At 37.3% G+C, this 14,742-nt stretch overlaps 1 protein-coding gene and 1 pseudogene across 1 annotated transcript; both read right to left on the reverse strand.

Annotated features, from left to right (window-relative positions):
* The window catches only part of LOC133881143 (uncharacterized), a 75,853-nt pseudogene that overhangs the window by 55,483 nt on the left and 5,628 nt on the right, over positions 1-14,742 (reverse strand).
* LOC133882611 (uncharacterized) lies at positions 6,292-6,986 on the reverse strand. Its single transcript, XM_062321818.1, has 2 exons — positions 6,583-6,986; positions 6,292-6,414 (listed from the first exon to the last, which is right to left on the reverse strand). The coding sequence occupies exons 1-2, from the start codon at positions 6,908-6,910 to the stop codon at positions 6,392-6,394; spliced, it is 351 nt and encodes a 116-aa protein (XP_062177802.1). The 5' UTR covers positions 6,911-6,986; the 3' UTR covers positions 6,292-6,391.

Raw genomic sequence — 14,742 nt, forward strand, 5'->3', positions numbered from 1 at the left:
ATGTATTTGAATTGGAAAGCTTGTTATGCAACTTATACCGTTTTATTTTTTCAAGTTCATTTATGTATATGGATATATAATTCTTTACACTTTTCTTTGTATATATTGTTTAATTTTATAGGGAATGGAGAATTATAGTACCTTTGTCAATGGATACGACATAGATTCTTTCGATTACTTATTTGATAAGCCCTTATTTATTATTATTTTTTTTAAATGAAAATGAAAATTTTAAAAAGCCTAAAAACCAACCCAACAGTCCACATATAAAAAGTGGTTACCAACCGCTGTTTATAGGATTTAATAACTGCTAACCACCTAAGCGGAGCGATTGCGGTTGTTAAAATTCAATAACCGTCTTAGGCGGTTGCAGTTAGTGATTATAATAGCTAATGACCGTTAACCACAACCGCTTGTATAGCCCTACACTTTATCTACTTCTATAAGTGAGTTCTCTCTCTCATACACGCCCGATACACCCACACTATGGTTTTTATTTGTATGAAAAAAAAAATTGTCTTTGTTACATTTTTCCAATTAATCGAATCCTTTTGTCTATCCAGGTGATATTTATAATATTACATATTTTCATATAGCACAGGGGCACTTCCAAATCAGAAAAAAAAAAAAAAAAAAAAAAAAGGTTCATACAAATAAGATAATAATCATGTAATTAATGATATATGTTGGAAATAATTCTAGTTAGACTGGACTTCGGGCCAATACCGGCCCAAGCTAGAAGGTAAAACAACAAAACTCTCGAGATAGAACAATCACAAGAGGCAGATACTAAGTACTCAAGATATAGCAGGACTCCTGGGATAGTCAAATCCTGAGAAATAGACACTAGACAGCTATTCCCGAGAATACGTGATAGGAGACATAGTCAGACTGAAACTGGGAATGCAGACATCCCTGAACCAAGATTCAACTTAGCCAGCCAAGGCCCGGGACAAGCATGTCTCGAGAACTCAGTTATTAACTGCATCGCAGGAAACCCGGGTTTGGATTCCACGATCTAAAGATGGATGTTACAGTTACAATCTTTTAAGATCGTGCCCAGTCCTTGAAAATCCAGGATTAAGGCAAATCTCAGATTTGTTGCAAAAGATCCTGCTCGAAGGTTGATAAGGAAACCTTAGCAGTAAGGGTGCAGATGATTCAGCCTATAAATAGGCCCTAACCCCAGGTATAAAATCAAACTGAATTTGTGAGAATTAAGCAGACCTTTTCTCTAGCAAAAGTTTACTTAAGCATTGAAGTAGACCCCCATAAGGGTTTCTTGGGTTTTCTAATTTTGCAGAATTCTTGGAAAAAGTCTGAAGAATCTAGAAGGAAGAGCCGTGTTCACACCACACCGGAAACTATACTATATATACCCTAATTTACATGCATGCTTTTGTGTGTGCGCGTGCATCGGGTGTGTATGAGAGAGAAAGAGTAGGATAATTAGGGTATGTAAAGACCATACAAGTATAATAGAAGAAAATAATATGAAATTAAATTTGATTACAATCAAATATAAATCATATATGTATATAATCCCTAAAGGAGTTGGAGATTGTACACATACATAATTTCATATACATATGCACCTTAGCACCGGCACTGCGGCACACAAGATGTACTTCATTATTATAGTTGCACACATGATCCAATTAACCAGAAACCTCATCCATAAAAAAATAATTATAACCAACCAAACCAGTGCTCATGTAAGCTCAATTCAATTGAGTAGGACATTTTATTCTACTATATTTTTCCTCTTATAGACGAATCAGACTATGAAACACACATATTTATTATGTCCTTTTAGAAGTACTGTGTTGTTTCTACAATGTAATATATATTATATATCATTTGCTTGTTTGAGTGGAGCTTGGAAGTTAGCATATTGGAACCTCAAACCACCAGGAAATTAAATTTCGATATATGAGCATGTATAAAATATATTCTTATTTATATTCTCTAGAACAAGGGTATGTAGTTGAAGATGAACGCGTAAAACTAGTCCTATTCGATCATCTAAAATGAGTCATGATCTGGCTTTTTCTTTGGGTCCAATACCAATTAATGTGCTTTCTTTATTTACAATTACAATTCCCAGCTTTTGTAGACTACGTCAGTTGCATACTTGCATGGTTTAAATATGCTAATGTTTCTGTTGGATAGTTTCTGTTTATATTTAGTTACTGCGAAGTTCTTGAATATTTATGTTTCATCTGCATGTAGAGTATATTGAAGTGTGCAGGAGACTAGAAGGACTTCTTCTTCTTTCTTTTTTTTTCTTTTTTTTTTTTTTTGAAAAATATTAAATTTATAATAATGCAATATTGTTGGCAAGTCTTGAATAATCCACGCGCGCATTTTCTGGACAGCAGTGTGTATTGGAAATAGCTTGGAAATTACTACATGTATAAACCTCTCTTGGTTTCCTTTTCTTTTTCTTTCTTTTTTGAAATTGCAGCTGCTTTTTAAACTTCAAATTATGACCTAAGACCCCAAACCAAGAAGCACGTAAAAGCTTTAGCCAAAAGTAGTTCATATATATATATATATATATATATATATATATATATATATATATATATATATATAAGTGTCCAGGTGGGGGAAGTACTAACACTCACCAAAAATTTAGTTTGAAAATTTGTCCAAAAGTAGTTCTTATTAAAATTGTATAGTCGTCTAATCCCTTTTCTTGACTCCCGTGATTTATGCTGTGAATACTCCTCTCCCTCTCCCTCTCTCTTTTCTTTTCTACTCCCCACTCTTACCCTTCCCCTCCCATTTTAGTTTTTTCTTTTGTTTATAGGTGTTCTTCAACCAGATCAGCAATTTTGGCATATTCGCTATGCATCCGTCCATCTACTTCCGTACTGTGCCGTTAATCTCCTCCCTGGCCGCTGCATGTTGTTTGCTAGTTGTGTTTTTTCTTTGAACAAGAGGTATTTTTTTTTTTAGATCGGTTCTCTTGAATGATCTAATGAAGGTTAGTCAGGTGCGAGGGGTTAACTCTCACAGCCTGGATACTTCGATGTGAAGGGTTAAATCTCATGGCCGGTTTAAATAAATTTTTCTAGAATATTTGGCTACCATTGTCTTAGATTTAGTTTGCTCGGAGCAGATCTACTCTTTAACTATTTTGTACATAGGTTAGTGTTGGGAAATAATCCCGATTTTGCCCAATGGACCAGAATCTCAGCCCATTAGGATCTTTTTCGGTTAATTACCGGAACTATCATACACGGAGTCGGTAAATCGCCGACCCCAAGTAAAGATCAAGGACGGTTATTAACCGACCTTGTGGCGACCAGGAACGAAAGCCCACGATCTGCACAATAGCTATTATTAAGGAAGGTCCCCCCACGATCTAAGGGTAGTTGATGACCGACTCCAGAATGATCGTGGAGCACGAACCACGACTCCACGATCTCAAGTCGGTTAAAGACCGACTTGGCAGTGATCATGGAGCATATACCTCAATCCCACAATTTAGGTAGTCGATAAACGCTCCGGATCTGACACGTGGTCCAATGGAAGAACCGGATTGCTCTCAACAATTTATGTATAACTACCTCACAACTGGACAGGTAAAGATTAGATTGCTCATTGTGATTAAGAGTGATATACACTAGGGATAATACTGACAAAAGCATCGGAGCGGGATTGTCGGACTCCCCCCAATGTAGTTTTCTATTTTGTAGAACAGCAGAGATAGGCTCTTCCGGTTCATCAACTACCATACCAGAAACTGTTCTAACAGTTAGCAGAAGATGAAAGTTAAAGATAACACTTTATTTTGTAGAAATTTTGTTTGTATCTATGACTTTATAACCCAACCTCATAGCATGTGGCTAATAGGAGGAAGAAAGAAGCTCACTCTTGTTAGTTTTAAAGGAAAATATTGGCTAATTAATCATGGATTAAGAAAGGTTCTCTTCTTTTTCTTCTTCTTCTTCTTCTTCTTCTTCTTTTTTTTTTTTTTTTTTTTTTTTTTTTTTTTTTGTGGTATCTGTGAATAGTTTTAGTTTATATATATATATATATATATATATATATATATATATATATATATATATATATATATATATATATATATATATATATATATATATATATATATATATATATATCTGTTAATATATAGTTGAATCAAGTGGGGACATGAAATTGATTTACTTTTAGTTCTACCTCGTAAGACTTGCTCCGCATTATTAGGCCGAACAAGTTGGAGGCAGCTGGTGCAACAGCCTGACTATTTTTAACTTGATGATTTCGTTTTGAAAAGCCTCTACCTTGCGAAAGAGGACTTTTACGTTATTGGTTTCGTGCTTCACAATGCTTTCCCAGTGTATTGTATGATTGGCATAGATACATGTCTGGAGAGTTATTCATCAAAAAAGGAAAAAACATGTCTAGAGAGCATAAACATATGGAAATTGTCGTTTGTAATCTTGATAAATATTTCCTCAAATTTTGTTGACGTATGCTTATCATTAAAGGGTATCCCACTGAATGATTGGTTCTATTGAGATCAGTGTGAAAAGAGGTGTTACTATCTAAATTTTAGTTAGAGATAATTTTTTTATGTGCACTATATAATGATCTGATATACCAAATCGCGTGTTATATGTTCTCTTAAAGTTATATAGTTACTTTTTAGTTGTTCTCCAAATATTGAAACTTTTGGTCCTCTGGTCCTTAAAAGTGCCCTTTGTATAACATAGAGATGTAGCTGGCCTCTGTCGGATGTAGCTCTCATTTTTTAATCCTCTCTACTCGATCTCCTAACTTGGTTTCTTTACTTCTCTTGACTGTTGTAACTTGGTGTCACTGTAAAGATCGAGAAATTAAATAGAGAGTTTATCAATTAATATATTATGTTTGTTAAATAGATTAAATTAATAATTATATGCTAGATGATAATATTTATATTATGGAAATAAAAATACAATAGAGTTAGGATAAATAATAATTATAGCGGGCCCTAGTTAAATAAATAATTAATCACATTAATAAAAGTATAGTTTACATTAATGTGGAGTTACATATTAATTGTTAAATGATAGAATTAATAGATTTGGGGTTTCTGCTGTAATTTATGGAGGTTCGGGTTTTAAAATAAAATGAAAATTTCCTTGCCACATGTCAGCACACGGTTAACTAGAAAAAAATAATATTAACTCCTCCCAATCACTTAGACACTAACATATGTCTCCATTCCTCTCTTCTCCTTTCTCTTTCTCGCTCTCTCTCTTTTCTTCCGGATCCTTCTCCCTCACTCGCACGCCTCTCCCTCTTTTTCTTTCTTTTCTTTTTCTTTCTTCTCTTTTCTTCTTTCTTCTCCTCCAGAGCACGCACGTGCAACAGATCTGAATCTGTTAACGGAAATCTAGAGTTTTGACTTATGGAATTTGTAATGAAATTAGAATTAAAATGGAAGAAAGTGATGAATTGATGAAGAATCGGATGAAATGTAAAATCAGTAATGGAAATCTGTATAGAATTGGATAGAAATGGCCGCATTCGAAAGTGCCAATCTTCTAATCTCCTTTTTGTTCCAAAAATAATACAATGATTGAAGATACTTCTCTCAGCCTTCTCTTCTCTATTTATGCAACTCAAGACTCAACTAGCATAACAGCTAACTAATAACGGCTAACTGCAATAACCACTACAAATCAACTAATCAACTAACATGCTAAATAAGTATCCAAGTAAAGGATCTGTTACATTACTCACCCCTTTTAAGCACCTTGCCCTCAAGGTGCTGGTTAAGGGAAGAGGTAACCCAGTATTTATTTAATGGATGCCCATCAATGCCTCCAAGTCCACACTGGCTTCGTTGCAACGTCCCTGTTTTCACATTTTCTTTCGCTTACAACTTCACGCATGAAAATTTTTCAAGTAGGTTCCAGCAACGAAATGTCCCAAGTCGAGACCAGTGCTTCTCGGTAGTTCCCTTCCTCAGCCACAGGATTCCAACGCCACCAGTGCTTTAAGGCAACAACATCCATCTCATCTTCCTTCAAGTATTGAGACCCAAATACCCTCCAAGATGCAATCGCTGCCTTATGGAATTTCTGCAGCTTCCATCTTATCCTAAAGACCCACCAATGAGATGCCAAAAATATAGCACTCCTGAGTTCCAATTTCAACTCCAGCAAACCATCAAGCACCTTCTCTTCATCTTGACAAAACCCATTCCGATCTTGAAATTTCTGCACCACTACATAGTCAGGAACGACCAACCCCAATCTACTTGGTTGAGGAAGCTCTTGAAACAGGGGATGGTTATCTTCCATCTTTTGTTGGGCTGAAGGTAGCTCTTCATACTCTACGGAGTGAGGAATTGTCTGTCCCAACGACCGGACACCATTCTACCATTCTATCTTTTTGGCCAAACCGAGTCTGTAAAAGATTAAGGAACTCAGGCCAGGTAGTCAAGGTGTTGCTATTACACAATTCTTGATACCAACCCAGCGCCTTTCCCTCCATGTGGAACCCAGTAAATAATAAACTTCTGTGGGTCAGGGATAACGAAGTAATCAAAGAACTAGGTAGAGCGAAAACACCAACCTTCAGGGTCTTCACCATTGAACTTCGGAAAATTGAGGCAAGAAGGCCGACTGTGAGGTATTTCGGCGGTAGAATTGTTCTGGAAATTATGAGTCACATTTCCGCTGATTTCACCGTTGCCACTTACGATACCCTCAGGATGCTCAGGCTGAAAAACAGGAGCGTGATCTTCCTGCCTACTGGATTCTTCGTTGCCGTCATTAATACTGATATCCACCGGCTCTTTGCCTTTAAGCAAAAATTGCATTTCTTGCAGGAGGTGCTGGTGTTGTTCCGCCTGCTTCCGAGCAAGCTCCTCATGGGCATGCCGAAGCGAATCCACCATCATCAGCAATTGTCTGACAGGTCTACGTGTAGTTGGACATGGGCTGCCAGTAGTTAGATTGGTTACTGCAAATGGGCTGAGCAATTGGGTTGAGCAATTGGGTTGATTGTTACAATTTAGTTAGTTGGTTTGGATCGAGGAGAATTGTATAAAAGACTGCTTTCCTGTAATAGAATGCTCATGCGAATTGATATGTTCTTGTATTTGTTTTGTGATAGCTTAGTGATAATGGGAGGCCCGATCTACCTCGAATTAGATTATACTTGTAATTCTCAATTTTCATTTATTTTCTATACAACAATCATCCATTGAATTCCATTATTCTTTATACAAATTTACCAAAATAATCAAAGTCACATCGGGTGTGTTACATTCAATTATGGGGCATTTATTCCCATTATTTAGAAAAAGATTGTGCTTTATTTACTTTTCTCTTTTCAATTTGGTAAGTTATACTTGCATCTGGTGGATCTTGAATTTGCAAGTACTCCCTTCGCCCTTTTTTATAAGAGGACAAGGTACAGTTTATGCTAGATCTCATTGCTTGTGATTCAACTATGTTTAGATGAGATCACATGAATAATATCAAAAGTATCTCACGAAATTGAAAAAGAAAAAGAAAAAAAATAATTTTATGGTTTAATTACTTTTTCTCCTCGATAAATTATTGGTCATTGTTAATATATACTCTCATGAACTGACACTCTCATCACCCGACCACATCGAATTTTATTACCAAAACTCTTATTCCATCAGTCAACCTCTTTAAAAAGCATGAAATGACACTTTTTTACTTATAAAAAAAAAAAAAAATGAAATGACACAAATACCCTAATTTTATAAACAAAATTTACATATAACACCCTAAATTAAACAAATTAAAAAAAATATAATAATAATAATAACTAAGGAAAAAAAAAGGGCGGCAACCACCTCCTTGGGGGAGGGGGGTGGCTCGCGCACCACCCTCGGCTTATGGGTTGCAGCGCGGCCACCCAGCCTGCTCTAGGGTGGCCTACGAGCCACCCTTGATGGGGCTAGGGGGCTGTGTGGCCACCCCATAGGCCGGGGGTGGCCCCCCTTCACCAAGGAGCTTGTCAGCCAGCCCCCCTTTTTTTAATTATTATTATTTTTTTTAAAAAAAAGAATATATATATATATATATATAGGCTGGGGGTGGCCCCCCTTCACGAAGGGGGTTGTTAGCCAGTCCCCCCTCTTTTTTTAATTATTATTATTTTTTTTAAAAAAAGAATATATATATATATATATATATATATATATATATATTGGAATTTTAATATATTATTATATTTTTTTTGTTAAGAGTGACACATGTCATCATATTGGTGCTGACGTAGCACACTAACAAAATTTGTCAAATGTTTTGACTGTAAAGACTAAATTGTTATTTTGGCCTACCCTGAAGACCTTTGAATTATTTTTAATTTTTTATACCACAATAAGCGATTTGTAATTTAAGCCAAACACATGGACTGATTTTACATTTATTTTTTTATTTTTTTAGTTTAAGTTTTCTTAAAAAATTATTATTTTTTATTTAATTTTTAATTTTTTTATTAGTTTTTTAAAGTTTTTAATATTGATATTTTTTATTAAATTATTTTTTGAGGGTATTGTTGCCTTTAAACAAAATTTAACGTCTAGAAAGAGAATATTACATCCGATTTAAAGAGATTCTCTAAAGGCAGAGGATTTTGGTAAGTAAATAGTAGTTCGATGTTATTGGGTGGTGAGAGTGTCAGTTCATAGGGGTATATTGACAATGACATGTAGTTCATGAGTTAAAAAGGTAATTAACCCAAATTCTATAATACTAAACAAAAATGAAGTAGCTTAGCAAGTGGTTAGCAAGAAGAGTCAGAGTTGAAATAAATGATTGTTGTAATTATTCTTTGGCTGATTTTGCCACCTTGGATATGTATTTCTCCAAGTCAGATGGGAAAATATTAGCAACTGCAGCTGCACAGTTGAAGATTTTTAACTGTTCTGATCACAAAAAGATACAGAAGTTTTCTGGGTATCTTGTAGGTGTTATGCAGTTCTATGTTCGTTTTGTATCAACACCTTTTTCCTCTTTTCTCTATACACGAATATTGAATATTTAATCTGTCTAGTTATCTTCATTGACTTTCTGTTCTTGGTCAAGTAACTTTTGTTAACTATTAATAGGGAGCTGTTCGGAGCATGATTTTTACTGAAGATGCATGGGAAGTACATCCTCTCCTCTGCTGCGGGTGAAAGATATGTAGCAGTGTGGGGGATAAGTGGTGGCAAAAAGCAGTCAGCAGGCTGTGTTCTTTCAATGGAGCACCCTGTTGTCTTTCTTGATGGCAGGTGCATTGATACTGGGGAAGTTAGATGATTCAGGTCTACGTGTTTTGACGATTTCAGAAATTGGCGTATGCTATGTTTGGTTTGGACAGAACATTGAGGAGTTACGCAACACCAAGCCCACGAAAGTCTCGTTATCTTTTGAGGACATTCCCTCTATAGGTCACAAGGTTGCATTACCTACAATCTTTGCTGCAAAGTTACGAGGCATTGCCAATCCTTATGTCTGGGCAGGTCTTTGTTGCTTATGGATTGCTAGTAAAGCCATCATTCCAGAAAATTTTAGTGCATTCTGGCGCAGTTGTAAAGTTAAGGATTTCCAACGACGGGGTTCTTCTACCAATGAGTCAATCTCGTGTCAAATCTGAGAAAGGGCTGGATTTACAAAATGGAGGTAAGATTTGACCATGAAAACTCTTGTCCTCACTGATCAAATTTTCTTTGAATGTATTATATATGGGATTAATTGCGATGCATTCAAACCCTTCATTCCCACTCAAGATAAGCGAGACTGTGAGAATATCATGCACTAGAAGCTTTTCAAATGATATGAAAAGCCATATTTCATTGGTGAATCTTAATTTTGCAAACCCTTTTTTATATTGATTGTGCATACTTTATGATGGAAACATGTTTGTTGAAAGAAACTAAAGTAGTGAACAATTTTTTAGTGTTGATATAATAGATAAAGTAAGTCCCTGGATAATGGGTCAATACTCATCAAACACTTTTTAGATGATCTCCCTTATCATTTATTTTTCCATAATGACATGCGAAATTTTTTCTGATTGTATTGTTTCAATTTTAATTCTTAATTTTAGTGTCCTTATGGGTTGTTGTTTTGGGTTGTTGGGTCCTTTGTTTGTTTGGGCTGTTTTGTGTGTTGTGGGCTTCTTGTTTGTTTGGTTCCTGTTTTGTCTTTCTTTCTTGTTTGAAAAATGCTATACTTATACCCAACTCCGCACACCCAAATATATACACTCTAACGTGGCATTACCACATCATATTTTGTGTGTGTGTTTTTTTTTTTGAAAGCAAAGATGAGAGATGAGATTACTCAAAAAAAAAAAAAAAAAATGAGAGAGGAGAACATTCCGAACTAGTCGTGGAGTCCTGATAAACAGGGGACAGGAAACCGTCCCCTTGCCTCCTCTTTTTATTAAACAAGTGATTTTTTAATTCAAAAGTGTCCTTTGACGTGACATCAAATGACACTTTTGCATTTGTTTAATACAAAGAGGAGGTTGAGGGACGGTTACTTGTCCCCACAAATCATTTCCCCTAATGGTGAGATGGCTAACGACTAGAGAGAGAGTGCTGGAGACGGAGAGAGAAACGGCCGATTGGAGCTCGGGAGAGATGGACGGCCGGGGACTAGTCTCCCTTTCTTTGGAGTTTTCCATCGCCCTCTATCTCTCTCAATCTCTCTCTCTTCCGATCCGCCGCGCTGGTAGATCTAGCCGATCTCTCTCTCCCCCTGCATCGCCCTCTCTCTCTCTCTCTCTCTGTAAGATCTGGTCGATCTCTCTCTCCCCCTGCATCTGGCTTTTTCCCATCGCCCTCTCTCTCTCTCTCTCTCTCTCTCTCTCACGTCGGCCAACCTTTATCCCATTGCCCTCTCTAGCGGCGTTGGGCGGGGGAGAGGGAAGATGAAAATGGAGGGATGAACTTTTGGGTGAAAACTAGAACTCAGGTTGCCAGAGGTTGGGCGGCGTGGCCACCAGTGCTCGGAGGTTGGGTTTTGATGGTCGTTGGTGGGTGGCTTTCGGCCGGAGGTGGGAGGGAGAGGGAAGATGGAGGAGCGCGGGAGAGGAGATGAGAAGGGGGAAAAATTTGGGGAATGAAACCTATTTTTTTATATTGATTGTGCATATATACTTTATGATGGAAACATGTTTCTTGAAAGAAAGTAGAGAACAATTTTTTTAGTGTAGATATAATGGATAAATTAATTCCCTGGAGGATGGGTTTTTCCATGATTTTATGTATTTAGTTGGACAATACTCATCAAACACTTTTTATAGATGATCCCCCTTATCATTTAGTTATGCCTAATATTCTTTGAGGAATCTTGCAATATTTTGTATTTCCTTATTTGCCTTATGCAAGTGCTCTTATGTGGTTTACAATTTAAATTGTAATATCAATTTTTGCATCAGGGTTGAAACATTCTTTTTAGGAAAATACTACACTTACACCCAAACTCTCACACCCATTTTTTTACAACTTGATGAGGCAGGAGTTACATCACATATTTTCACTCTTTTTTTTTTATTATTATTTTTTTAAGAAAAAGAGACACATCACATTAACAGAAGGAAAAAAACGAAAAAAAAGAAAAAGAAAACAAGATGGGATCGCCGAGCTCCAGAGAGAGAATGCCGGACGCTCAGGATGGCCGGAGACAGTTTTACCGGCGAAGCCCGAGGTCGGGGTCGGGGTACCACGTCCGGCCGGTGAATCTGCCGAAGATGGTGAAGAGAACGAGAGGGAGGGAGGCGGGGACGCTCAGGACGGCCGAAGAGATCTGCGACGGAGGGAGGCAGGTCGCCGGCAAAGGTGGGGACGACCGGAGAGATCTGTTGGAGAGAGAGTGACGGAGGGAGGCGGGTCGGGTCCATATTCCACCTAGGCTGTGACGGGGACGCTCGGGTTTCTGTCAGAGGTACCACGTCGGGGTCGGGGTTGGGGTGGTCGGCTGGTGTGCGTGGTTTGCAGCCTCTCCTCCCACCGCCAGCGCCACCCCACCTTCTGGGCTGTCGCTCCCCCCTCACCACCCTCTTCTTCCTCTTTCTTGTTTTCTTTTTTCTTTTCTTTTCTTTTTTTTTTTCGTTATTTTTTTCCTCCGGTGATGTGCCCCAATTCTAAAAAAAAAAAAAACAGTAAAAGTATGTGATGTATCTGCTGCCACGTCAGGGTGTAAAAAATGGGTGTGGGACTTTGGGAGTAAGTGTAGCAGGAGTAATTCTATCCTGCGATCATTCGTCCCTCAAATGTCCATCACCTGCTGATGTGGCACCACGCCATGTCAGCCCTCAATTTTTTTGTTTTTTTAAAAAAGAATAAAGAATAAAGAAAAAAAATTCAAATCTAGCGTTTGTTAAACGCTTTAACCATTTTCTTTCTTCCCCAAAATTTTTCCCCCCAATCTTTCCCTCTCTCTCTCTCCATCTCCTCCCTCAACCCTACCAACCGCCACCCATGAGCCTGCCACCGTCGACAACCAGCTACCACCGCCACCGGTACTTCCAGCTCCATCTCTGGATCTTCGGTCCAAAGGTACCGTGCGTTCTCCATCTCCGGTTCCGCTCCGACGAATCCGACTACCCAACCACCGTACCGCCACGAGCAAGCCCAGCTGAACCGCCACCGCCAACGAGCCCATCCAACGTAAGGTTTTCTTTCTTTCTTTTTTTAGATTTTTCCTTTTGATTTTCTCTCCAAATCCGGGTCTTTAGTTGATTTTGGGTGAGATTTGGCTTCACAACCGCAACGACATCAATCGGAATCTGGGTCCCAAGGCTTCTTGCATTTCAGTCAAGGACTCTGCCTGTTGGTGCTTCAGCTTCTTGGTTTCCAAGAAGTATATTTTCACTATCAACGATGACTGCTTCATAAGCTCTCTCTCTCTCTCTCTCTCTCTCTCTCTCTCTCTCTCTCTCTCTCTCTCTCTCTCTCTCTCTCTCTCTCTCTCTCTCTCTCTCTCTCTCTCTCTCTCTCTCTCTCTCTCTCTCTCTCTCTCTCTCTGATTTTGATGAAAGTACCAAAGTTAGACAATGAAAAGATCAATTTGTTTGATCAGTTCATAGGATTTTTTGATAACGATCTATGATGGATTTTGACCATTACACTATTTGATAGACATATATATGGTATCATATGATTATACATTTAACTCAGGTGTCTAGTAGATTGGTTTGTACTTATTAAGCATCATATAGATAATTATAATGATGTCTGTTTCATTTAAAAGACAATTGATGATGTGCTTATCTACTATGGCTTTATGTTGTGTAGGTTTAATCGAGAAGATCTAATAAAATGGTAAACAAGGAAAATTTGTCTTATATACTGGAGAAACCAGAGGAGGTGCATACTAATGGCATATAATTTTTTCGATATTCTTTCATATTTGTTAATCAAATTTAATTAGTCTTATAATGTTTGTGTGTGTGTGTGTGTATGTGTTCTTTTTATGAGATTTGCTTTTTATGTTGAAGTAAACCGTTGGCTTTGTAATTTAACTTGTTAATTTAAAAGATTAAAAGTTTGTGAACCCATAGACTGGCAGTTCAAGAACTTGGAAATAAGAGGTGTTTTATATGAACATTACATTCTCTTTTTAGGCATGATGGTAAGTTGAACTTATGTAATGCATATTGACACGGTTGTAAAACTAGATTGATCTTTTTCTTTTTCTTTACTTCTATTATTTGGAGTTCTGACCTATATCCATATGAGAGTATCTTTTGCAAATCAGGTGGAGTTTGGTCTCGATCTCTTCTTGGCGTTCATCCACATGACATATCTCATTGATGGAATTAATTTCCAATAATTATAAACTTAGGGATCAAAGAGATGATATGCATGATTTAGTGTTCTTTTTGTTGCATTTGGACAATATTTTAAAGACTGTTGTAGGTTTAAGGATGCTAGATTAGCCAGTTTAAAAGATGACTCTTCAGTTCATTAATGCTTTTGAGGTGTGGGCATCTCTCATCATCATCAATCCTGCATTAGTTCAGAAATGCATTTTTCGTACTAATAACATGGAAATTGATGGGATTGTCACACAATTTGTCTGTAGTCTATGATTGGCATTGGAATTAGAGAAAGTAAATCCTGGATAACCTAGGAACACAATCTTTGGTATGTGCTTTGGCTTACAGTAGCTGATGCCTGGGATAGTTTTTGAGTTGCTTGAATGCTGGAAAGGAAGTTTGTACATTACAGTAGTAGCGAGAGTTGGGATGAAGTAACATTATGCCTTGGGCGGTAAGTGTAGGGAAAGCAGTAGCCTATACAAACTCGGCAGCCTTGCCCTGTGATTGAGCTTATTTAAAATTGTGAGATAAAATTTTGCATGAGCCTATACAAACTCATTGGTGGAAAAGGATTAGAGAAGAAATTTTGCTCAGAAGCCTTCACTAGCAGCTAACATTGTAAATCTGGTTCGTGATTGAGAATTATCAAATAAAATATTGAGATTTATATATGTGTGTGTTCTCATGCATTTTAGATTATACTGGCTCGTGTGTAGTATTACATTGGCTTATTGTTTGATCATATGAAATGCAGTGAAGAGTTGTAGGAATGCTATTGTAGTATAAGAACATATCTAAGGACTTCATCGACAAAAAAAAAAAAAAATCTCCGGGAAGACAATTCTTTGAATGCGTTCAATACAAAAAAGGTCCACATTGCAAGTATTTTGAATGGTTTAAACCACGTATTTGTGAACGCGGCGGTAAACTTGTACA

Source organism: Alnus glutinosa, chromosome 11 (genome assembly GCF_958979055.1).
Source record: "Alnus glutinosa chromosome 11, dhAlnGlut1.1, whole genome shotgun sequence".
NCBI lineage: Eukaryota > Viridiplantae > Streptophyta > Magnoliopsida > Fagales > Betulaceae > Alnus > Alnus glutinosa.